We start from the raw sequence: 24,956 nt of genomic DNA on the forward strand, positions 1-24,956 counted from the left end.
GTAGCCAGGGTGTACTGATTGCACATTAACCTCCATTGACAAGAGGGGGACTGACTCAGCAAACCGTATGTATTTATTTTCATAGCAAGATATGAGTAAGATAGATTGCTGCGCGTTCCTCAATCATTGAGCATATGAAAAGTGTAAGAGAAAACATGCAGAATCTGTAGAATGTCAATTAATTAATTTTTGACATATGGTGTGTGTGTGTGTGTGTGTGTGTGTGGGGGGGGGGGGGGGTCAACAGTAAAATGAATGACTTGTTTTCAAGAAACCAAGAAACCAAACAAAGGTGGGCGTGGCATCAGACATGTAGCAGTCAGAAGCTCAATAAATGTTGCACTACTCATCCATCCATCCATCCTTCCATTGCATCCATCCATCCATCAGTGTGTTTATTAATTTGTGCCCAAAATGCTAAAAGGTGGCTAAATGTATTATTTTCTGTTTATTAAAGAACTGAAGAGTCGGGGTGGAAGACCCCCTGTTATTGATCAAACACTCACCAATATTAGAGCTTTCACTTTGAACAAAAACATTGTTTTTAAAGGAAATATCAGCACTGTACCTTTAAACCAGAGCTACACCTCACCGTACGACTGGGTGTCGCGTGGCAAGGAAAACAGCCAATCTACTACCAATCTACAAGCTCACGACCGTCAACTTCGGTGCCGCTGCGTGAGCTTGTAGATCGTCTGTTTTCCCTTCGGCTGCGTTCCGATTGGTTCCTTCCGTCACGTGTGGGGGCGGGGCTTCCACAATTTAGCAGTGTCACATGACCCCTCTATAAGCGTTGCCATCTCTGCCTATTATAAGTGAATTTGGGCTTCCTTTTCTGTAAAGTAGTGTGTAAATATTGGTACGGCCGCGGGTTGCGTTTTTTTGGCTTGTTTGTTGAGTGAGTCACGTCTCCATAATTATATTATATATGGTTTACACCTCGTGATATCACGTACACGGTACATCTCCATATATGGTCACGCCTCGTGTCATCACGCCTTGTGAGTTGTGACACGTCATGCCACCATATATGGCCATCTCCAAATATGAAGATCATGACACTGACCTCATCTAACCCTGGATAACCATACTTGGAGAAGAGTGGATCATGACCCAGATCTGCATGGAGCCGGCCAGCAACTCTACATCCCCACCCGTCCTTCCTGTTCTGACATTCCATATGTTGATCTGACCTCATCAAACCCTGTACACTCAAGACACGCTTGTGACGCTCCATATGTCAAGTACAGAATTCATTCCATATGTTGATCTATCCCCTCCCCCCCATCCCACAGCACCAGCCCAGCAGTCTGCCGTCATCAGGTGGATGCGTCACGCGTGCATGCGACCTCGTCCTTTAGGGCATCTTACTGGTTTCTACTTTGCTTTGTTTTCTGAAAATATTATGTGCCATGGATTTGAGTTGTTAAAATGTTTCAAAAATATTCAAAAAGTACTAGATTTTGGATTTTTCTATTTTCTATTAGCTTCTTTTGGCCTTGTTTTCATAGCAGACTTGGCTGGTTGGCTTACTTCTATCACAGCATCTGGCAACACTGCCCTCTATGCGCGAGACTCGGCCAGGTTGACCAATTCCAATATGGTGGCCAGCTTGGCAGGTCCTACACTCTGGTTGATGCTAGTATTGTTGTGCGGAGGAGGGGGGCGCAGGAACGGCTACGGCGCCTGCGGCAGCAGCATCAGTGGCGGCCGGGACTCGGAGCAGCAAGCCCGGCGGCTGGTTCTCGGCTTGCGACTGGAGGACCCGGACCCGCGGGAGCGGGTGTCGCTGCGGGAGCGCGTCGTCTCGGCGCCGCGGGGAGCCACTTTCAAGCTCCGTCTGTTCGGTTCTGACCTGCTGAATGGAAGCTGGCCGTGGGTGGCGTTCGCCGGGGCGGCCAGAGGGGAGGCCGGGGCGGTGGGGGACGCGGCGGACCCGTGCGGGCTGGAGAGCCGCCGCGCCGCGTCCGAATTCCGGGTGGTGGGGGACTTCTTCCCCGACGAGAAGAACAGCGGGCTGATCACGGTGCGGGCGGACCGAGCCGCCTCGCCAACCGCGGCGGATGGAGCGGCTGTGGTGGCCGCCACGTACCACCACCTGTGCGTGCTCACCGGGGGAAGCTGGGCGTCGGTGGGGCCGGACAGGCTGCGGCTGAACATCGACAGCGCGCTGCCCACGGACCACATCCCGCCGTGGGGGCTGGCCGTGCTCGTGGTGCTGCTGGTGGGGCTGTGCGGAGCGCTGAGGAGCGTCAGCCTCAGCCTGCTGTGGCTGGACCCTCTGGAGCTCTACGTGCTCCACAGCTGCGGCTCCGAGGAGGAGAAGCGGGCCGCCAAGCGCCTGGAGCCTATCCGGAGGAGAGGAAACTTCCTGGTGGGTTGTTATTATTATGGTTTGTTTTGAACAGTGGTTCTCCCATAACTCTAACAGAGTACAAATGGAACTGAATGGTTCCATAATCCATTTGTGTTCTCTCAGACCTATAGTTTACAATGAGAAGGTAGGTAGGAGGAAACCATGCAAGGCACCAACCTGCACATTGGGATCAATTGGGTTCAGCGAGCCCGGGATCGAACTAGGTTCCCATGATCCGGGCCACTCTACCCATGAACCACTGCCGCCCCTGAGAATGAATGTAGTGCCTCAGAGAAACTAGGATATCAGGTAAACATTGAGCCTAGCTGCCTAGTAGAATCTGTCTAAATCAGTTTGGTCAAGAAAAAACACATCTAAGTAGAATCAAAACGTCATGAGAACAAGTTAGCAAGATATAATTTGCACACCGCAATAAGCTAGCATCTTATCGATCAAAGGTATACAAGGTCAATAAAGTGCTCTATCAGCCAGGGCTGAGGTAGAGTCAGAAGAGGTGGGTTTGTGATGATGGTGGAAAATGTACAAAAGTGAGTCTGCAGTTCTGACTCGACTGCAATGGCTACTTTATTCCCCGTTGCAGCAATTGTAATTTAACTTGGAGAGCGTACATCTGTAGCCATACAGATGTACAATTCTCTGAGTTACAAATGGATAAATAAACACTGAGAACATTACTGTGTACATCCATGGTGATGTATGGCGACATCTAATCAATGTTTTGTGGATCCCAGGTGTGTTCGCTGCTGTTCCTGTGCGCCCTGGGCCACTCGGTGCTGGGCGTGCTGCTCTACAAGGCCCTGGGCTCCATCACGCCTGCCGTTTTCACCAGCGGCTTCCTCATCTTCCTGCTGGCTGAGCTGGTGCCGCACATAGTGTGCTCCGGCTACGGGTTCCAGATGGCGCCGGGCCTGACCTGGCTGGCCCAGGTGTGCATGGTACTGACCTGCCCGCTGTCCTGCCCCCTGGGGCTCATTCTGGACCTGGCGCTGGGCAGGGACATCAGCACCTGCGGCGTGCGGGAGAGAGCCATGGAGATGATCCGCACCAGCATCAACGACCCTTACGGGTGACTTAGACACACACACACACACACACACACACACACACACACACACACACTTTCACTAATATATGTATAATATACGTTGTTGCTGTTGAAAACCGAAACCATATTTAAAACGTCGTTTTTTTTGTAAATTTTCACGTTAACTGCCATTGACACCCCTGGACGTCAGACCAAATCCAACACTTAACCACTATTGACGTCCACAAACCGGTGATGATCGCAGTTACAAAATGTATTTTGTAAGAAAAGATGATCGTTCCGGTTCATGTCTCGGGAGTTGGGTCCCTGTGTCTCAAAATAAGGGTCTTCACTGAAAAACACTGGCAGTGGCGGAAGAATTAATGAATTAATACCCGAATATCAGAGGACGTAAAAAATAAATCTACCTCGCTTTATGTCAATCACGTTTGCACACTGCGTCGATTTTATCCTCTGCAGCTGTCTAGTGGGGTGTTGCTGGCAGGCTGACAGCTAGTGATAGCCTACTACTTTCGGAGACGATGAAATGACCAAAACAAGACAGGATCTAATGTGGCTCCCAATGTGGAGCTGGGATTCATGTGGCCAGTCTATCATGATATCGCTCACAACTAACTAATCCAATGTTGGGTTATTTCTTTTTTTATCACATGTTTTTGTAACCCGGTGCCAATTGCCTAAGATGTAATCCTGGATGCTATTCTCCCTCTACCAACCTGGGGAGAGCCCTGAACTGGGCTCATGCTTCCTTCAATGCATGAGGAAGAGTGAGCAGGCAGTTTCATCACCTAACAGGGGGGAGTTTCCCTGGTAGGACGTAGCACGTGGAAGGAACACGTTATTCCAAACAGTAGTATAGAGATTAGAGACCACGATTACTGCATGGTTTTTGTGAGGGCACCTACCCTAGGGGACGCAGAACGACCGGTGAGAATCAAACCCAGGACCTTCTAGCTATGAGGCGACAGCACCACCATGCCTCCATTGGTTGGGCTAGGTTTGACGCTGCTTGTACCTGTATGAGTAAATGACAAATAAATCCCTATTTCAGCCCACTCTGAGGCCCATTGACTTCCATTATATTATTTGAATGACCACCGATCTATGATGTCACTGCTAAACTATGTTTGACACAGAGCTTGTGGACAGAAATGGTACTGCCCTGTTAGGCAACACTAGTAGTGCGGAACCATGATGTTGAAAAATAGTTTAAATTAACATTCCTTTAAAAAGAAAATAACTCTGCTCTCCAACTCTGCTGGCATTCAGTTAAATCTTTCGTATTTGAACGGTTTCAGATTGGTAAGCAGATATTTGACATTTACTGCATGGCTGCTGTGGCTTTAATTTGTTTGTTTGTTATGGTTTTTTGCTGCAGTGAATTTGTGAAGGAGGAGTTCAGTCGCGGGACGCTGCGCAGTAAGACGGTGGAGGACATCCTGACTCCGTTGAAGGACTGCTTCATGCTGCCCAGCACCGCTGTCCTGGACTTCTCCACCATGTCTGAGATCATGCAGAGTGGCTACACACGCGTACCCATCTATGAGGAGGAGAGGTTGGCACGGAACACTTAAGTCCTTTAAAACAGGGTTTCTCAAAATGGGTGCCGCAGAACACTTTGATCTTATTTGGATTTTGGAATTACAGTTTGTTTTTAGCAAACTGTAATTGACGCGCCAAAAAATGATTCATGTCCAAACAAGCTCATACGTTTAAAATGTTTATATAGTTATTCAGTGCTCCAAATATCACAATATAATTTACAATAATAAATACGTATGTGCAAAGAATCCAAATTTAAACAGTGAGCAAACAAAACGTGAATGAACCAAACTATCAATTAAAGTGCGAGTGCGGTCAACAAAACGTATCGCTCCCAGCTCAGCCTGCCTCCAAGTTCAAGCATCCTAAGAGTGAGCTGGTAGACACCTGTATTTGTGACCTGTCTGGTGGCCACCCACAGAGGCGCTCCCACCAATAATGGAGCGTCACTGTGGTGCCAACACCCATCTCCAACTAAGTGAAAATGACTATAGGCTAAAGCACTCTTTGGCTCCTACACTTCAGTTTAACCACTTAAACCCATACTTAGTAAGACAGACCACCGAACCTAATAGCCGATGTGCTATCTTTGGTGAATGTTCCTACCAGAATAGGGATGCTGGGGTCAATCTGTCGTAATTGAAACTAATGTTCTAGGGGTAAAGATTTACGTACCGTCCGTAATATGACAGAAATAATGTAAGGTTCTATAAAGTAACAATATAGACCAGGTGTTTGACTGTGCTCTGTTGTCGTTTGCATTTCTGTCTAATAAAATATTCAATCTATCAAACCCTATTTTATATACAATTTGTAAATAGACAATCTACACGCTCACAACACTTCACATCATGGCGCGTTGTGAGCTTGTTGTTCTGCTATTTTCAAATATTTTAGATTTTTTTTAAAACAACATACATCTTATGGGGGTCCTAGGCACATAATCCTTTCAGATGGTCTGTGTGGACAAATAAATACACGTCTATCTGGGGGTCCTTGACATGAAAATATTTGAGAACCACTTATTTAACTTGCTTCTTTTTCTCCCCCCAAGGTCCAACATTGTGGAAATCCTCTTCGTCAAAGACCTGGCTCTGGTGGACCCCGACGACTGCACTCCCATGACAACAATCACCAAGTTCTACAACCACCCGCTGCACTTTGTCTTCAACGACACCAAGCTGGACGCCATGCTAGAGGAGTTCAAGAAAGGTCCGTCACCATCACGCCATTTCACCTGCCAATTAACCCATTCTGACCTGAGATCAGATTCTAAAAATGTCTTCTACATCCTGACAGTTTTCATTCTGACCTGAGATCAGATTCTAAAAATGTCTTCTATGTCAGTCGCTCTTTGATAAAAAAAAAAATAGCAGACCTACAAGCTCGTAGCTTGCATGGATTCAAGTTTCAGTCATTTGGACTCCATAGAAGCCAGCATGTCTTGACTTGATTTACTGTATGTACTGTACAAGCTCTCAATGCATCATAGCTTGTAGATTTTTGCTTATTATTTTAAGATTAGAGCATTTGAAGTAGTCAAACTAGCAATTGCATCTTACATAAAAACCTAATGGTCTCGGATATTTCATAAAAGCAAAGGTTAAAGCCTCAATCTGTGATTTCTTTACCTGGTTGGCAGTACAGTATTCACTGTACTGCCCCCAGTTTATTTAGCTTGAATCCATGTAATTGTCATACGTACGTATAATTGCGATTTACCCAAGAGGAAAACGTATTTTTGTTTGGCTTCCTTCAGACATTTGTAGCAGAACATGTTATAATAGTAAAGACAAAAAAGAGAGAGCAAACAAGAGCAAAGTCAGTAGGCTAACGCGTATAAGATAATAAAATAGGTCATCGTATGTACAATGTATATGAGCTTGCATACAGTGAGTGTACACTCATATATAGACCATCATTTATCAGCAGCAGAATAGAGGTCTCACTCCTTCGCAGAGCTTTTGAGGTTAGGTTTAGGTTTTAACCACGTCCGCTCTGCGGGGTTCATGTGGTTAGGGTGGAGGACGGTGTCTGTGAACATGGCAGTCGTTCTTAGGGAGCACAACCTTACAACCTGATTTAATGTGATTGATTGAACTCATGTTTCGGCGGACCACCCTTCAGGCAACTCCCACCTGGCCATCGTTCAGAAGGTCAACAACGAGGGGGAGGGGGACCCCTTCTACGAGGTACTGGGATTGGTCACTTTAGAGGACGTCATCGAGGAGATCATCAAATCAGAGATCTTGGATGAACAGGATGGATACGGTAGGTTGTGTTTTTTTATTTTTTTATTTTAAATATATATATATTTTTTTCTTTTTTCGCTTTTTAATTTTCAAACATCGACAACACTGAGGACATTATGGTCATTAGCAACGAAAGAGAAAAGAAAATGTGGATATCCCAAAGGGACAGAAGACAAAACAAAAACCAAACACCAAATCACTTTCAAACGGTACTAAACTAAAATTACAAGATAATACAGTAATCAAAGACTCACTTACACACTTACGTAACAGGATAAATGTACATTATATTTTTGTGCCACACCTATGTGGTATGTGCCTGCTCTCAGCTATTAATGCCCATGTCATCGAACCCATCTAAAAGACCACCCCTGGGTTCCAGGACCCATTACATTGAAAACCTATTTACATCACTGTCAGTGACAGTTACCCACCCCCACAAAGCCGGATGCACTACGGTGGATTTGAACCCACAACCAACTCATGGTCTGCAGGCCAAATACATGGCATTTTGACGCACAAATGTTTGAAAGCACTGTTCTTCATTCTAAGTATTGTGGTCTGTTTCCCATGCTGCAGTGGACATGAAGATGAAGCGTCCCCTCGCCCCCTTAGAGATCCTCCCTCTGGAGCCTCGCGGAGCGCATGAGGAGTTCTCTCTGTTCAAACTCCCTGAAGGAGAACACAAGATCAGCACCTCCCCTCAGCTCCTACTGGCTACACATCGCTTCCTGTCCAGGGGTTTGTACTGTGTGTGTGTGTGTGTGGGGGGTGATAATGAGTGAAAGAATTATGAAAGCTCACATTGCAGTAAACAGTGACACTGTAACAACAGTACGTTGTAATGATTACATACTGGTTACATATTCAGTTGAGCTTGTGGAAATTAGATTCACTACGCAAGACGCAACTTATTCTAATGAATAAAACATTGCATATTATTTCTGTGACAATTACTCGTCAACCTACAGTAAATGTGTAATGGTGTTCCTGTTCTCTGACTGCGTAGAAGTGGAGCACTTCAGTCCTGCACGCGTGTCAGAGAAGGTCTTGTTCCACCTGCTCCGCCACCCCAGCGTCAACCAGGAAGTGCACTTTGACCCCAACAACCGCCTGAGTCCAGACCACTACCTGTACACCCGCAACCACCCTGTGGACTACTTCATCCTCCTGCTGCAGGTACTTGTCTGCGCTTCTCAACCTTTTCTGGTATCAGGGCACGACGTGGTGCCCTCTTAACAAGCCAGCCGAAAGGCTACCTTGTTGACCCATTTAGACCTGAGACCGATTCTGAAAATGTCTTCTAAAACAGTTTTCAGAAAAACGTATGTTTCCATATCGGTGGCGCTCAAATCTTTTCAGGTCAAGGAACCGCCAAGATGATATGTATTTGGCTGCGGACCCCCTTCTCAAAAGATGTTGTTCTGGGGACCTCCAAACGCAAAGATTTTAGTTAAAAGTGTTAGTTAAAATATATAATAAAATAAAAAATATATTTTCAAAGATTTGCACAACTTTTCAGGATTAAAAAGAAATAGCAGATTACAGGCTTGCAGTGCGGCACAAAGTGTGCTATGAGCTTGTATCAGCTATTTTTGAATAGCCAAAGTACATTTAGACTAATGTGCTATTTAGCTCAAATCTAAAATGACAATGATGCTTTCCTGGGTTTAATGGGTTTAGTGTGTTCAGAGCATGTTTAGTTTAATGATCGATCAATCGACTGTGTTCCGACTTGCAACGTAGCATTCTTTTAAGTTCTCATTTATCGGTATCACACTGGAAAGTATTTAAGGAAAAAATTGACATGTTTTAATATTGTTCATAAAAAGGTCTGGAGGCCCACTTGCAGTATCCTGCAGAGTAATGATCGACGACGACAGCCCTACTTTGAAGTCCATTTCAATCCATTTTGAAGTTAGTTTGTATAGGAAGGGGGACCTGTCTGATAAAAATGAATATCAAATATCTAAATATTGAATCAAGCAACTTGAAAACTGCCTGTGGTGAAGTCGATAAACACATTTTAAACACATTATGTGCCCTTTCATTCTTTCAAAATAGCAATTGTTTTTTGAATTATTTTCCCAAGACGTGTACAGACGTCCTGGGCACTGCATGGGATAGTTCCTAGGACGTCTGTGGACGTCTTGGGCACAGATTGTGTTTTAAGAAGGATGTCATGGTGTGAAAGACACATAATGACTGGTAGTGAATGCTGTCTCCTCAGGGCCGCGTGGAGGTGGAGATCGGTAAAGAGGGGCTGAAGTTTGAGAACGGAGCATTTACATATTATGGTGTGGCGGCTCTCACAGGGCCATCTTCAGGTGAGAAGGAATGTTAACCTCATTTTCAATTTGTTTTATGAAGCACATCTCTACGCCCATTTTTTTGATTTACAAGGTCACAAGGTGTCGCCGTGTGATGCGCTTTGAGCTTATGGATCTGATCATTTTGAAACTTGAAACTTTCAAACTGAAAGTACAAAACGTTGCTTAGCACACATTTACTGCTATCATTTATTGAAAAATTAGGACCTAATTCACGGCAGCATTTTTTCCAGTCGAGCTCTTATTTTGAAAAGCCACATTTTCGACCGGATAAGTGGGCTTATCCCTGCCATCTTTACGTTGCCAAGACAACCTTTGTTTACATGATCGATCTATGCCGGTGCACTATAGACCTCCACATCGCTGTCTCTGTCCCGTCAAAGAAACGCTGTTTTGACCAAAATGCCATCTGGGACAAGGAATAGGAGATACAGGCGATTGAAAGAAACGGATAGAATGGATTATTATGGCGACGACGATCTAAGATGAACGATCCAGTGCTGTGCTAACAACACAGCTAGCTAACCGGCTAACGTGAGTAGCATTATGGGTCGCTTGATCGAATGCACTATAAAAGCGCAATTGCCGAAGGGCTTCGGCAAAGGCGACAAGCGTCGGTATCAAAATTAGGCTTCAATTGACAAAGGGCTTCGGCAATGGCGCTGAAAGTATTAAGTGGTTAAGCAAATGTGGATTGACGTACAGTACAGTATAGTAGTAATACTAATAGGCCCTGGGACAGCCTGTGTATGACAAGAATTGTGTATCGTATTTCATATTTATATTATATTATATTTGTTTTGCTTAAGATTGTAATGTGGAATGGTACAGCATGTCTGTTGGTGAGGTACCAGTGAAATACACTGGATCCCACCTTGATGAGGGAAATGTCTACAGTAGTGAGGATGTAGATCCTGGGGGCTGGAGATGACCTAGGACTGGGTGTGTGAGTTTACAGTACTGTCTACAGTAGTGAGGATGTAGATCCTGGGGGCTGGAGATGACCCAGGACTGGGTGTGTGAGTTTACAGTAGTGAGGATGTAGAATGATCCTTGGGGGCTGGAGATGACCCAGGACTGGGTGTGTGAGTTTACAGTACTGTCTACAGTAGTGAGGATGTAGATCCTGGGGGCTGGAGATGACCCAGGACTGGGTGCCTGGCAACATTCTCACCAGGTTTTCCGTCTTATTATCAACCGACATCGACAGACGGCTACTATGGTGCTATAGTATTATAAAATAGCTAATGGCTTGAGGGGTGAAAGCAACTCGGTCTGCTTTCAACGTTGCGATCCGACGTGACAGTGTACACACCGCCCATTTATCTGCAGATTTTTGACAAGGCACTTCCCGACACGTCATCCCACGACGTTGGTTTGGTGGAGAGCTAAATTAACACTTAGCCCTCTAGCATTTATTGACAAATTAGGATCTAATTCACGGCAGCATTTTTCCCAGTTGAGCTCTTATTTTGAAAAGCCACATTTCCAGACTTCCGGAAGTAAGCTTAAACTAGGAAGTTGAACGGGTCCTGGACGACGGCTCTGTGCCATCAAAGAAACGTTGTTTTGACCAAAAAGGCCATCTGGGACAAGGAATAGGAGATACAGGCGATGAAAGAAACGGAAAGAATGGATTATTATGGTGAGGACGATCTAAGAAGGGCGACCCATTGTCATGACAACATGTCCTAATGTAAGTAGCATTATGGCTTGATCGATCGAAAGCGCTATAAAAGCGCAATTGCCATTGATCTATGGCAATGGCGTTAAGCGTAGTATTAAATAATATGCTATGCTTTAATTGACCTAGATCTACGGCAATGGCGAGGAGGGTGTTAAGTGAGAGTGTGACTGTGAGCGAGAGAGCATGACCCGGTGCAGTGGAGAGAGAGTCACATGGAAGGACTGAGGTTGTGGCTGTAGTGTTTTAGGATGGTCCGCCTGGTCTGGTGCTGGGACTGTTCGTTGCTGGGGGTGTATCTAGAGATAGGGTTAGGGTTAATACATTGCAGCAAGGTCAAACTACAGTTAATTAAAACAAAAGGTAAACAAGTAAAATCCAAAAGTCTTTAAGAGAATGCCTTGATGCAAAGGTGAGTTGTCAGCGGTGATTTAAAAGACGACACTGGCCTAGCTAGCCTTCCAGCCTCGGGCAGGGCATTCCAGAGCCTCGGTGCCCCGGCCTTGTCACCCATGGTGACAAGGCAAGTAATAATGGGGACCCAGGGGGTCCATGGCTGCACGCCGGCTCATACAGCTCTAGCATGTCTGGAAGGTAACTGGGGGCGTGGCCTTGCAAGGCTTTAAACATTTGTCAGCTAAATCTTAAAATCAATTCTGAAGTTCACATACGGCATACATATGTATTATGTACATACGAACGCATACAGTACATACGTACATATGTATAATTTAGATTTGGGGCCACAGCACATGGGTGGCATAAGCAGTAGAGAAAACTATTCGATTAGTCATTTTTGTTCAGCGGTCTACAACAGGGGGTCCGACTCCTCAGAGTTACTATAGGGTGGTCGCCAAACTTCCCTTTTCTGAGGGGAACATTAGTCAAAACTAGAAAAATGCAGTCTTGTGGAATTGCGAGTGTGGTTGCCTATCTCTAGAGTCTAGACTATAGCAATATTGTTCAATTAGAAGAGTTGAGATGTGTATGTCACCATATCCTGTCCAATCAGATGAAGGCAAAGCGCACAAATGCCTTGGGAAGACGTCCAAACTTCTGGCCAATGTGGCCAGTGCAATAACAATAGTCTTATTGCCTATACGCAACCGCACTATAACACTATATAGCAGATCTATAAGCTCACAACTGTCTCGCTGTGAGGCATTGTGAGCTTGTACTGTATATCTTCTATTTACGTTTTCCAAGTATTGAGGGTTTGGTGAATCCAACACAACGCTACACATTATAGTGCCTGGCTGTGGGGACTAGAGCCATGTGTTCACTCATTAACTCCTCTGTGAACTGGTGCTCCACTGATGAATCATTGAATGTCTAGTTTTCCAACTTGCCTGGTTAATAGTTCCATGCAGTTCTGCTAATATATATATACTCTAAGGCCGGCGTTAGACTGCAGTCACATCAAGTCAAAGCCGATTCAAATCAGATTCTTTTCTCAAATCGGATCTTTTGGCCCGGCCATTCACACTACCGTTTGTGACCAGATCCGATCTGTGCATTCAGACTGATTTTAACAACTCAACGCCGCCCTGCATCGACATATCTGCTTTGGTTACCGTGGTAACCAACAACAATGTAACAAAAAAAGTTAGGAGCGCACACCAAGAGTAGGGAGTGACGCTGACCACGAGAGACAAACTTTAAAATGGAAAGGAGAGGTCGCACAGCTCGTAGTCCCGATGCCAAAAGCTCTCCTTTCTATTTTAACAATCTGACATTACAGATAGGACTGCGTGTAGCCGTTCTCTACCATTCCGCGAGAAATATCCTCATAAACTGCCTTGTTTCTGTACATTTTCGAGAAGTTTAGAATATTGTACGGAGGCATCCTCCAGTGTGCCTTCTCCCCAAGTGACAGGAGGAGCGTCATTGTCATTTCACATCCTACCCGGTTTGCATTTAACCGCCTCTCCCCCTTCGGAATTCCAATAACTTTTTCATATCGCGTCAAATAAGAACTGTGTTCCAAAAATAAACAAATGATCCCAGCGGTTTGACTCGTATGGATATAAAGAATCAACTGACTGAGAGAAAACGCTAATGTTACTGCCACCGAATTATTAATATTTTCGCTAGAAACAGACTATCAAATATGAGTGACTGACTGTTGTAACGATATAGAGACAGTTTATTTATTGTATAATGACCACAATGCTTATACGAGACTATTTAAAATTAAACTTCTGCGACCCTGGGCCAGGGGATGAGCGAGTGACGTCAGGACTTTGGTACAGATTTCACCATCTGTCCGGCGTCCGCTGTAATGCTGACATAATGAAGAGACATTATTCCTATAAAACAAACGCAAGCACTGTTGTTTTCTCTCTTTTCTGTCCTCTCGCTTGTTTTCTTTATTTTGCTCTCGTTTGGTTGTTTTACTTTCTCTCTTGATTGTTTACTTAAATGAAAATACAGTTTGATATGTGACTTGGCCTCACTTCATGTGGTCGTTGCATTCAGACTGAGTCAGATCTCCTCAGATCGGATTTAAATCAGATTTGAAACCACCTCTGGATGTGACTCAAGTCACATTTGAAAAATAATCGGATTCCATGTGACCCGTCTGCATTTAGACTTATTTGTAGCAAATCGGATTTCTATCTTGAAGTGACACAGATCTGATTCAGGCTACATTCAGACTAGATTTGGCTGCCAGTGTAAATCAGGCCTAAGAGTGTTCTCTGTGAATGTCATTGGACCCCCTTGTCCACATGCGCTTTACAGTTATTTATTTCACTCTTAGATGCGAGTAAAACACGTCTGAGATGCTTGCATTGTGTAGACTGGTCTTTAAACTGACAGTAAATGGTCATAAAGTCAGTGTCTCTCTGTTCATGTTCACCTTTCGCCGGCCATCCATCTGTAAAAGTATAGTGTGAAACGACCCGGGGCTGTAGGCTGTGTCCCCCGTTAATTATTTATAAGTCACAGTATTTTGATGCCGCATGTACATAACTGAAGAGTCAGTTTGTTTTTTCAGGATGAGATCATGCCAGTAATGTTGTCCTGTTTGTGTGTGCGTGCGTGTTTTTTCAGGGCACCAGTCTCCAGTGTCGACCCATCGTTCTCCCAAAGATCCGTTTGAACTAGGAGAAGCTACAAGCCCGTCCAGTTATTGTCCTGACTACACCGTCCGAGCTCTCACCGACCTGCAGCTCATACGGGTAATGATGCTTGGCGTAATATACTCTGTGTGCGTGCGTGTGTGTGCGCGTGTGTGCGTGTGTGCGTGTGTGCGTGTGTGTGTGTGTGTGTGTGTGTGTGTGTGTGTGTGTGCTACTTGAATCATCCATGTTATTTTTCCAGTTTAGAGGATGGCTTAATCCATAAAGAAAGAAAAGCAGGTGCACTTCCTCTGGAAGCTGCCCTTGGTTAAGGCAGTGGGTTAAGGCAGCTTTTGAAAATGACTTGACTCATAAAGCAACTAAGTGGAAAAAGTGGTGCTGACGCGTTTCGGCGAACAGCCTTCTTCAGAGCAGACACAAATAAACATGAGGTATTGCATCTGAGCCAGTCTTGCATCTTTTATTTTGGAGTTCTGCTTTTTCCACTTTTTCCAGTTGGTTTCTGAGTTGGACCTTAATCTATGATGGTGTTTGTGTCTCGTAGGTGACTCGTAGGTGACTCGGGTTAATCCATTTTGGGGCGGGAACCCCTTTTGGTGTTAGCATTATGTTATGCTTTAGCTATTGAGCTTGTAGTTCTGCTATTTTTTGGAAAATGAAAGAACGACATGACATAGAAAAACAGAAAACTGTCAGGATGTAGAAGACATTTTTACAATCTGATCTCAGGTCAAAATGGGTTAATCCATGGTGTTTGTGTCTTGTCTCGTAGGTGACTCGTCTGCAGTATTTGAACGCTCTGATGGCCTCGTCCCACGCGGCTCAGAGTCCAGAGCTGCCAGAGATTAAGATCCTTCCCAACAGTCAGACTAAGCTTCTCAACGAGAGGAACACCTCACAACAAGGTTAGCTTCTGTTTTCCTACACTATCTCTGAGTTCTGCAGCTCTTGTCTTTCTAGAAAAAAGAAAAACATTTTAGCCTTTTAAATTCTGTCCTCTTTTCTATGAATCTGTGACTGTAGTCTATATAATAGTTGATTTTCTCTGTTATAGCCTTGTTATAACTGTTTAGACTAAAGGTATTTTTTACAGACCGAGGGTTGAGACCAATGCACTATATGAAAATGATTACGATGATTACTTGCATTTTACTTGCATCAAAGCTATTAATATCGTCATTGTCAGATGGAAACCTTGTATGTTCTTTTAGAAAAAAAAGAACCAATGTTCCAATGGATCCAATGTAGTTATAGCTTAAAGTGAATTAAAGTGAATTGCACATCGAGTGGCAAATCGAGTGGCAAAGCAACAGGCAAAGTGAGTTTAACATTGTTTAATGTTGTTTAATGCAATCAGATAGGAATTTTCTGTTTGGATGCAAGGCCAGAAAGTAGTTTTTTGCCACTCAGTAGGCATTCCTGCATAACTTCCGGGTTTGATGATGATGTCACGCGCATACCCTCTATTATTTACCGTAGTCTCTTGTTTAGGCTCTTGTTAATACTTTTCATTGGTTAAAATATTGATGAAACCCACAGACACAAGTTACCACTTTAACTTTTCATCTAAGAACATCTACAAGCTCACAATGCATCACGACCATGCGACATCTCGGGAGCTTGTAAACGTTTTTGTGCCACTGTTAATTTACAGTAGATCGTAGATAATATGGAGATACAAGACTTCTGCCGGACAGCGACAAACTAACTCATTCATGCAGCTAAATACCTTTATTTGCACAATTAACCGTGTCCTTATTTAAGGACGGAGTGCCGTCATTCGACTCCCCCCCCCCCCTCCCCTGCTCATCAGGTATTATGATTATACTAGGAGGAAGATTCTTTAAAAAAAAGTTATGTTAACTCCATAGACTCATACAACCGTAAAGTACAAAACTATGGCACCCCGTCTTTAAAAAGAAATGCAAAAGCTTTCCCCACAATACGGATGCTGAGGTTTACGTGGTTTACTGTGTATTTACTGAAGTGTTTAATAACACTTTAGTAAGCGGGCTCCCCCAGGAATCTATGCTTGGCTATCCCCCTTTTTTCCTTCTGAACCAAATCTCTTGCCAAAAAGTTGCCCATGTACAAGCTCACAGTGTGGCGCGCTACAACACGTCGTGATCTTGTAGATGAAGATTTTGACATTTTGTCAAATGTTTGCCTATTATTATGACACCTCTCTTCATCTGATTGGTCCAAATGCTCATTATAATATAGTACCATTCCTGTCGCTCTTTGGGCTGTGGACAGTTCAGAAAACTGCCTACAGGCCTCGACAGAGTTCGTTTTGCCTTACGTCGGGGTGAGAGAAAACACACACAAAACACACAATGTTATTTAGTCCTTATACAGAGTCTTTGCGTGAGTTTCGTCGCTATTGTAGGCTTGTGGGTCTATAATGTGCAATCAACTAATCATCCACTAGATGGCAGCTATGACAGATGAGATTGTACAAACTGTACTGACACAAGTACCACTTTATTTTTGTTATGACTTGAGATGTAGTTATAACTGTATATAGTGAGTTTTACACTATATCATCATAATTGAATACCACTGCCTGTGCTGGCCAATCTACAAGCCCACACCGCGACGCCTTGCAAGCTTGAAACTTGTTTATTCTAATTGAATTGACCCAGCCTCCCAGTTTAGCTAGTGATGTAATCAATTAACCAGCTGTGTAAAATTCCATAGGATTTTTCTTTTAATGGCTTTCATGCACTCTTTAGGCTACATATAAATATGTTGCGTTCACTTCACACGGGGCAGATTAAACGATGCAGTCTAGCATTCATTGTCAATGGAAGCCAGACATGACGTTCATTACTAGTGGATGCCGTAATCATCAGCAACAGAAAACACGTTTGTTTTGGTCGCGTCTGTAAACTGCCAAATTGTCAACCAAATGGAAGCATAGGATTACGAGACGATAAATGATACACGACCATCAGAGCTTGTACACACCCTGACATTTGGCCCAAAGCTGTGCTTCGAACGATGATGTCATGTTGTCCGGTTTAACTTTCAATGTGATCTATCCATGCCGATCGTGTTACGTTTACAACTCAAGGTGCCGGCGGAAGTTTCATCGCCAGGGGTACTTTTCTGTGCTTGCGTCGAGGACTGCTGCTTGCGCTGCGTGATGTTGGGGATCGTTCCCAGGCTGACGGACGACACGAGGGAGTTGACGCAAGGGGAGGAATTTCTCTCACCCTCTGTTGCTTAGAGCTTTCTGCGTCGATTACGTCCGACTCTGTAAAGCACTTACCAGTGACATTATAATTTCAAAAACAATTTCAAACGTATTACCGGTATTTAAATTGTGTTAATGCAAGAAACAATGGCTTCTATTACCTTGAATTGGATGATGATGTCGTCTGAACTATCCAAAGCCTACCAATGAGACACAGCGTAAATGGTTCCATCTTATAATGAGCATTAGTGAGAATCAATTATATATGAAGATATGGGTGAAAGTGGTCCTTATAAACCTCTTCAGCCTTCAGCTGAACTAAGACCGTTCTCTCTCTCTCTCTGTTGTTGTTGTTTTTCTCTCTTTTTTCACTTTGCCTCCATGTTGTTCCGCTCATCATCATCATCATCTCTGGCTCACTTCAGAGTTTGCTGTAAACATTTCGTTCTTTGACAGCATTGACAACTTCTGTTAGTTATGTTTGTGTTGCTTTGAGGTAAAGACCATTTCAGCCATATGCCTGCAGTATTATGGCAGCAGACTGGTTCTCAAAAGTCTGGTCCGGGGACCTCCAAGGGGCGCGAAAAGGACCCTCTTCCGGGTCCATTTGGTTCCATTTGTTAGGGTTAAATTAACACATATTTAAAATATATATATTAAAAGTGAATTGTACATTCTGTGAGCGTCCATTTGGATCCCTTGTGGGCCCCTTACCAGATGTTTAGAAACAGTGATGTAGTGTACTCTCTCACACACAGGGCCCTGCATCTTGCACGCTGCCTTACCCCTTATCCCTATAAGCTTTTTTTTACTATTTTGAAATAGTGAAAATACATCAACACGTTTTATATTTGAAATATTTTAAAATGTTTTATGTGTAGGACTAAGAAGTAAGGCAAGATGGGGCCTCCAGACTCTTTCTCTTTCTACAAGGACACCAAGGAGACTTTGTAACACTTACGTGACTGTTCTTTTAATGTCCTATAAAACTTAACATCTACACTTCAAAATGTACCAGTGCCTAAAGGTAGCTGATCTACAAGCAGTGTGAAGCTTGTACTGTAGATCTCTTATTTCTGGCAGACATTTGGACGTTCTCCTGGTCTTGAGTTACACTTCTTGGTGTCCTTTGGTTTTAATAGAACATAAACTGTGAGTTTGTGGAAGTATAAATCCCATTCATATTCTGCATCGGGGCTGGTATACTTAAAGTTATACACTAGTTAACAATGAGATTGTAACCATCCAAACAGGCCTGGGATTTTGTCCTGCATGTACTGTAGCATTGTTCTACAGCCACATTGACCATGGTATGTCGACCTTGGATTGTTACGACTTTAACAATCCTATGCAGAACGTGAATGGGATTTGTTAGTCCAACAGATAGAACAGTAGAACGGTACGGTCGTGTGGATTGGTGAGTGCATGCTTGTGAATATAGGCTCATAGTGTACTGTAGTAGTAGGACATCAAGTTGTTCCTCATCCTTTCTCGTGGATTATTTCTACTCTACCTTCAAACCCATGATCCCCTAGTTGTTTCAGTTCATAATATATACGGTAGGTGTACACTACATGACATATCCATGTTGTGTTCCCACTGAGAACGCATGTCTCTGGTTTTGACATTTCCACCTGGTGTGTGTGTATTTGGTTAAAACAAAGATATTTTTTTATTATATTTTAAAAGGTTAATGTTCCACTTTATTAACAGAGGTTTCCCCATGTCTCCGGCTCTTTGGTAAACGGCCAATACATTTTCAGGTGGGTTGCCAATTGCATCCAAATCAGGAGAGAGAATCCATTTATCCTATTGTTGCTGTCGGGCAGAAACCTCTCATCTTCATATTCTAACTGCGGGAAGCGGCACGTTTTTGAGCTTGTAGATCTGCTTCTTCTGAATTTGAATCCTGAAAAGTAACGGTAATGGAGACGATATAGTGTTTGCTCATTACTTTTGTCATCACTTCTCTCTCCTGATCGGATACAGTTCCCCACCTGAAAATGCGTTTTGTGTTTACCGAAGAGCTGAAGAGCAGCTAGAATCTAGATTATAGTTCTAGTCACCAATGTACACCGTTTTTAAACGTACAAATATTACTTAATGTCTTTTTGTTTAGTTTTTTTTACATAATGGGTAGTTAAACAACTAGTTGACTAGTAAACTAGGCAAACTAGTCAACTAGTAAAAATCACTAGAAGTGAAAGCCCTAGTAAAAACATGGCAGGCTGCATCACACTGACTTTATAGTACACAGTGATGTTTTTGGCAGCAAATTTCGATTTTAGTTTTAGTTTGAATAGTTTATTTAGTTTCAGTCACATTTTTGTCACCTGGAATGTATTAGTGTTAGTGTAGTTTTAGTCTACTAAATCTACAATTGATTTAGTCGAACAAAATGTGTTTTGACTGTTTTTACACTTTACGCTATTTTCAGCATACAACCACGTGTAAAATGACTTCTACTGGATCTCTTGTCCACTAGTCCCTTTCTAACATTTTAGCCTAGTTTTTATTTGTTGATGAAATCCTCAGTATATTTAGTCTTAATTTTAGTCATCGTAGCTTAGTTTTCATGTAGTTTCCATTTAGTTTTTGTCAGTGGAAAAAGGTAGTTGACGAACATTTTTTAGTCAACAAAAACAACACTGCAACACAGCTGTCAGCTAATCGAATCAATAACGGGCTTGTTAGCTTTTATGTGTGTCAATTCTGTCACACACAACTATGAGAATCTAACACTAATTATTTCTTTGGTGCAGCTGTGTTGCTTACTAAGTTGCCAAACAAAATCAGCGTGGGATTTCGAGCCCCTTCAAGTGTCACCAACCTCCCTAAAAGCAGACAAGGAGGGACAATAGCAGCGTTTGTGTGTAAACTTAAGTGCATTGTCTCTGTCACCCCTCACTCACCCCTCTTCTCCTGTCACTGACTCTGCGGTCAACAGGGGGCAGCAGAACGCCGGAGGGCTCCGTGGAAGAAGAAACGCATGGCTAGTGTCCTCTGTCCACACCTATACCTACCTAACCAAATCAAGTGGAGAACCCCCCCCCCCCCCCCTTCTTTTTTTAAAACAATCAATTAATAATTATCTTTGTATGAGAAAAGAAGGTCGTTATTGTATTGGACTGGAATTGAGTGGGGTTCACATCCACGTCATGCGTTGCCTCTATCTCTCTCTCTCCATATTTTTCCACACACACATTCCATCATGTGCTTTTTATGTTTTTAATACACGGCCGTCCACATCAACACAACTATAACTAAGACTATGACCATTAAACCCTGAAGGTCTGGGATATTTCATAAAAGCAGGATAAGTCTGTGATTTTTTTTCAACTGGTTGGCTGTTCCAAATCTAAACTTATGTTTTACTGAAACATCATCATTTGGCATACAGTTTTGTGCTAATAGTTTTGGAAAACACAAATTTTTCACCTTTTCAAAAATCCATTTTAATCTGTGAGTTATAGTTATAGACGGTACTTGGTGTGGACTGCCCTTATGTGGCACTGTGAGTATAATCATTTTATTTTCTTAGGGGTTCCTTTTTACCTTAGCATGCAGTTCAACCTTTATCACTAAATGTTGTATTTCCCATTCCTCGTTGAGTGCCAAAGCGGAGTGTGTACGTGTGCGTTTTTTTTCTCCCTCTTGTCCCATCCGTCCATTTTAGATAACTTAAAGCTGCTATCCGGAACTTATTTTTATTAAATTAGTTTTTAACCTATCTGTATGGGTAGAGTATGTTAATACAATATAGAGTAGCTAGCACACATGCAGTGGTCAGGGCGAGACATTTGTACCACATGGTGTTGTAGTAGGACTGGTTGACAAGAGGTGTTTCATGAATCTCAAAGAGTAGTATCTCCACCTGCCCCACTTTTTCTCCCCAATTTAAGGTGACTATTTGGCCGAAAGGGCTGAAGCCAAAGCTTATTTTGCCCACCTTATTCCCCAAAAATTAAATAATCACAGTAACATAATAGAAAAACAACATGAACTATCACGAAGATTTAAATATTACATTTCAGAACAGAGTGACAAATCACCCTCCATGACCGGCTTCCCGCCCCCCCGAACACGGGGCCCCAATTGTGTTTCGTATAAAGACGCTCGGCAAAGCCGGACAGGACCTAAATCTAACCGGATTGCAGCTTTAACACATCGGTTGATCAGAAGCTGATTTGCACAGAAATGGGTGCACTGTTGAAAGCTTTAGAGTGTGTGTGTGTTTTTCTTTTTATTATTATTTGTCGTGAGGTACGTCCATATTGTTCATGTTCACACGCTGCGTGTTCTGAGCGTACAGGCCCTGCTTCCAGCTGACACTTCTGGTGATTCCTACAGTATCCACTACTCTGACGGACTGCACTTTGCACGTTAAGATCGGTTCCAGTCCTTCATCTCTAGCTTTGTGTGGTGGCTTGATTGACGCATTATTAGTCCGAAATTTAAGCAACACACACGTACAGTCAGTCCGACATAAAGGCTAAAAGGATGGCAAAAAAAAGTCCCGGGGACTTGTTTCCATTGTGGTCCTATATATTCAACTCGTCAACATCTGCTGTATGCAGATCCACTAAGTGCAATGGTGGACAAAGTACTTGAGCCAAAGTAATAGATACTCCTGGTCAAATATGACTCTACTACAAAGTTTCTCCTTAGAATTTGTACTTAATTTAAATTGTGCAGATGTGGTATTTTCTCTATACTTGAAATGAGGCTCAAGTCGTTCACCACTGATTGAACTATCAAGGAAACAGCAGCAGGTTAATGAATATCTTGTCCACTAGAGGGCACTGTTGGTCTAACCTTTATGCTTTCATCCGTCATCTGTCATTTTAAATTCCTGGGAATTTTAGAACAAGGGACTTGTTTTTAGGTAGAAGTTTGGTGTGTTTGAGCAGAGCACCTGTTGTGGCTTTTATGTTGTCTGAGTGTATGACCAGAATATCACTCTGGTTGATGAGAACCTGCTTCCAGCCTGTGACTCCATGAACATTCCATTTTAGGCCAACAAGTAAAACCCTCAGTGTTAAAATGTAACAGAGTTACAAATGGAACCCATTTGTACCCCCCCTGTTGAGTTACAGGCCCGTAAGGGTCCATTTGGTTCCATTTGGACCCATTATGGTGGGTTCTAATGATTTCACGTGTTAAAAACGAATTTTATTTGTTATTTTCTTTGTAATGTTCTTCATGTGTATTTGTGTGTGAGTGTGGATATAGGCATTTCCCCCCTACTATTTGTGTGTCTTATGTATGTATACGAGTGTGTGCGCTATACAATATTAGTAAATTCCAGTAAGCAGCATCTTCTTTTTTTTTTTTACAGACTGCAGTGCAGGTTGTGTGTTACTAATTGTATTTTATTATTATTATCTTTAATTGTCCCAGTGTAATGGTCAGTACTAGTCCTATAATACTGTACCTATTGCATCACCTATGCTTGTACTATAGTGTCTCTGTCGGGTGGAAACCTTGTGTGTCCTAAACTGTTACGTTCTGCAAGAGGCTAGCCCTCTATGAGGAGGGGGGGGGGGGGGTGTACTGTGTGTCTCTAATCTGGCAAACCTTTTTGTTGCTATCCCCATATTCTTGCTTTTTGAGCTTGTTCATAATTTAACCCTACTTGATGATCATACTACAGTTTCACACAAAAGTAGCAGATCCACAAGCTAGAAACTTTGGTTCCCAGTTCAGGGTAAGACAAACCCAAGTATTTTTGGTTCCAGTTCCGAACCAACTTTTAGAGTTAGTTTTCAGCTGAAACACTCTGAACTGGTTCAAAAGTAGGCGGACAGAACGGAACCGGTACAACCCTGGTGGAAAAGGAGCCATGTGTTCCCATATAGATCACCAACGATCATCTTTGTTTAATTTAATTGTTTTATCTCTTACACTCCCTTTAACACGAGATGGTGACTGCTGTAAGTATTGATGGCAGGAGCGTTTTTGTTGCATTAATGTTACATCAGCACCATTCATGTCTCTCTTTACATTTTGATTCCACTGAAAATGTTCAATGTGTGTTCATCCAGTATTGACAATTTTAGCAATTTGTTCTTGGAGAAATTGACTGATTCAGAGTAAATATTTTTCAGGTATTTAAACTGTATTGTTATTTTTTTGTTTTGTTTTGGGGTTTTTTGTCGTTAAAAGTTCGTTTATATGGTATCAAAAGACTGAATGTACAAAAAGGAATCATTACTTGTGCTACTTTGAATGAACAGGAGGACTGTTGCAAGGTGGGTGGGGGGATGTTGAACTGGGGAAGCTGTAGATTAATATGTGAATACTACAAGAGACTATAAATAAAGGACGCAGTTTATAGATGGTTGATACCAGTTTGCAGGTAAAACCACAGTTACTGTAAGATATATGTCAAATTTCTCCTTATAGTTTTTTCTTTATAATCGCTATATAGAATCTCTCGTTTTTGGAATGCTGTCAGTTTGTGTGGTGTGTTAATTGACACCTATTAAACTGTTTCAATAATTTGATTAAGTTTTCCTAAGAAATAAATTCCTATTGTAATTTTTTGTTTTGTTTCGTTTTTTTTGTCTTTTGCATATTTGGGATGTCACAACTGTTTCTCTGCAGGTCTCAACTTAGACACTAACTTGTTTTTTAGACACTAAAACAAAGGTTGTTTTAGTGTCTAAAAACCTTGAATTGGTTGTATAAAATCATCGTAATCTCTCACTACACCACCTAAATCAGGGGTCTTCCACGTTTTTGAGACCAAGGAAGGACCCCTTCGCTGAGAAAGAGATGAAGCAGGGACCCCCACTATTGTACTGTATATGTGTGTGATATGGTGTGAAGCTCTTTCCAACCTGTGGTGTTGACAGTAAATCAGGTCTCTTCTTCTTGAGTCCATTTAAAATGTTTATTTAGATTTTTTAAAATTATACGACTAACTTGTGATGGAAAATAAACTGACAATAACTCAAAACATCTGAAAATACAAATGCACAAAAGTTTGAAAAACTGTATGGCTTCCCTGTGGTGTTTCCAATCCCCAATTCCCCACAGCTGTGCACCTGTGATACCCACAAATAGGCTGTGCCCCAAAATTGGCTGAATCCCTGCCTATGCCCAGGTCATTCAGTGCACCTTCATATTCAATAAATAAATCCTACAAATCATCAAATAGGCTACAACAAGTACTGTACAAGTAGATACGTCATTGGCTGCTGCTGTGATGAGGGCCACTTCATGCTCCTCACCTTACAAAGACCACCAGGATAGTGACTTATTGCATCAAATATTACTCTTGTCTGACCATGTATGGATTATGCAGTAATGTAGTTGTCACAAAAGGTATCTTTAATGCAGATAAGATACCTTATCTGGTAGGGAAGTAAAAACCCTCATGCACAAGACACTTTAATCTGCTATTGGATTTTAATCATTGGAACTTTGTAGGTCAGGTTTC

At 42.7% G+C, this 24,956-nt stretch overlaps 1 protein-coding gene across 1 annotated transcript; it reads left to right on the forward strand.

The window, feature by feature from the left end:
• Positions 1-1,600: 1,600 nt before the first annotated feature.
• On the forward strand, positions 1,601-24,055 carry cnnm3 (cyclin and CBS domain divalent metal cation transport mediator 3; the record flags this gene model as incomplete). The annotated part of the gene is made up of 11 exons (XM_080794426.1): positions 1,601-2,374; positions 3,109-3,443; positions 4,801-4,977; positions 6,019-6,176; positions 7,092-7,235; positions 7,796-7,957; positions 8,226-8,395; positions 9,447-9,543; positions 14,285-14,412; positions 15,086-15,218; positions 20,460-24,055. The coding sequence occupies 11 exons, from the start codon at positions 1,601-1,603 to the stop codon at positions 20,507-20,509; spliced, it is 2,328 nt and encodes a 775-aa protein (XP_080650552.1). The 3' UTR covers positions 20,510-24,055.
• Positions 24,056-24,956: the final 901 nt, after the last annotated feature.

This window comes from Protomyctophum bolini, assembly GCF_963924005.1.
Source record: "Protomyctophum bolini genome assembly, chromosome: 22".
NCBI classification, from domain to species: domain Eukaryota; kingdom Metazoa; phylum Chordata; class Actinopteri; order Myctophiformes; family Myctophidae; genus Protomyctophum; species Protomyctophum bolini.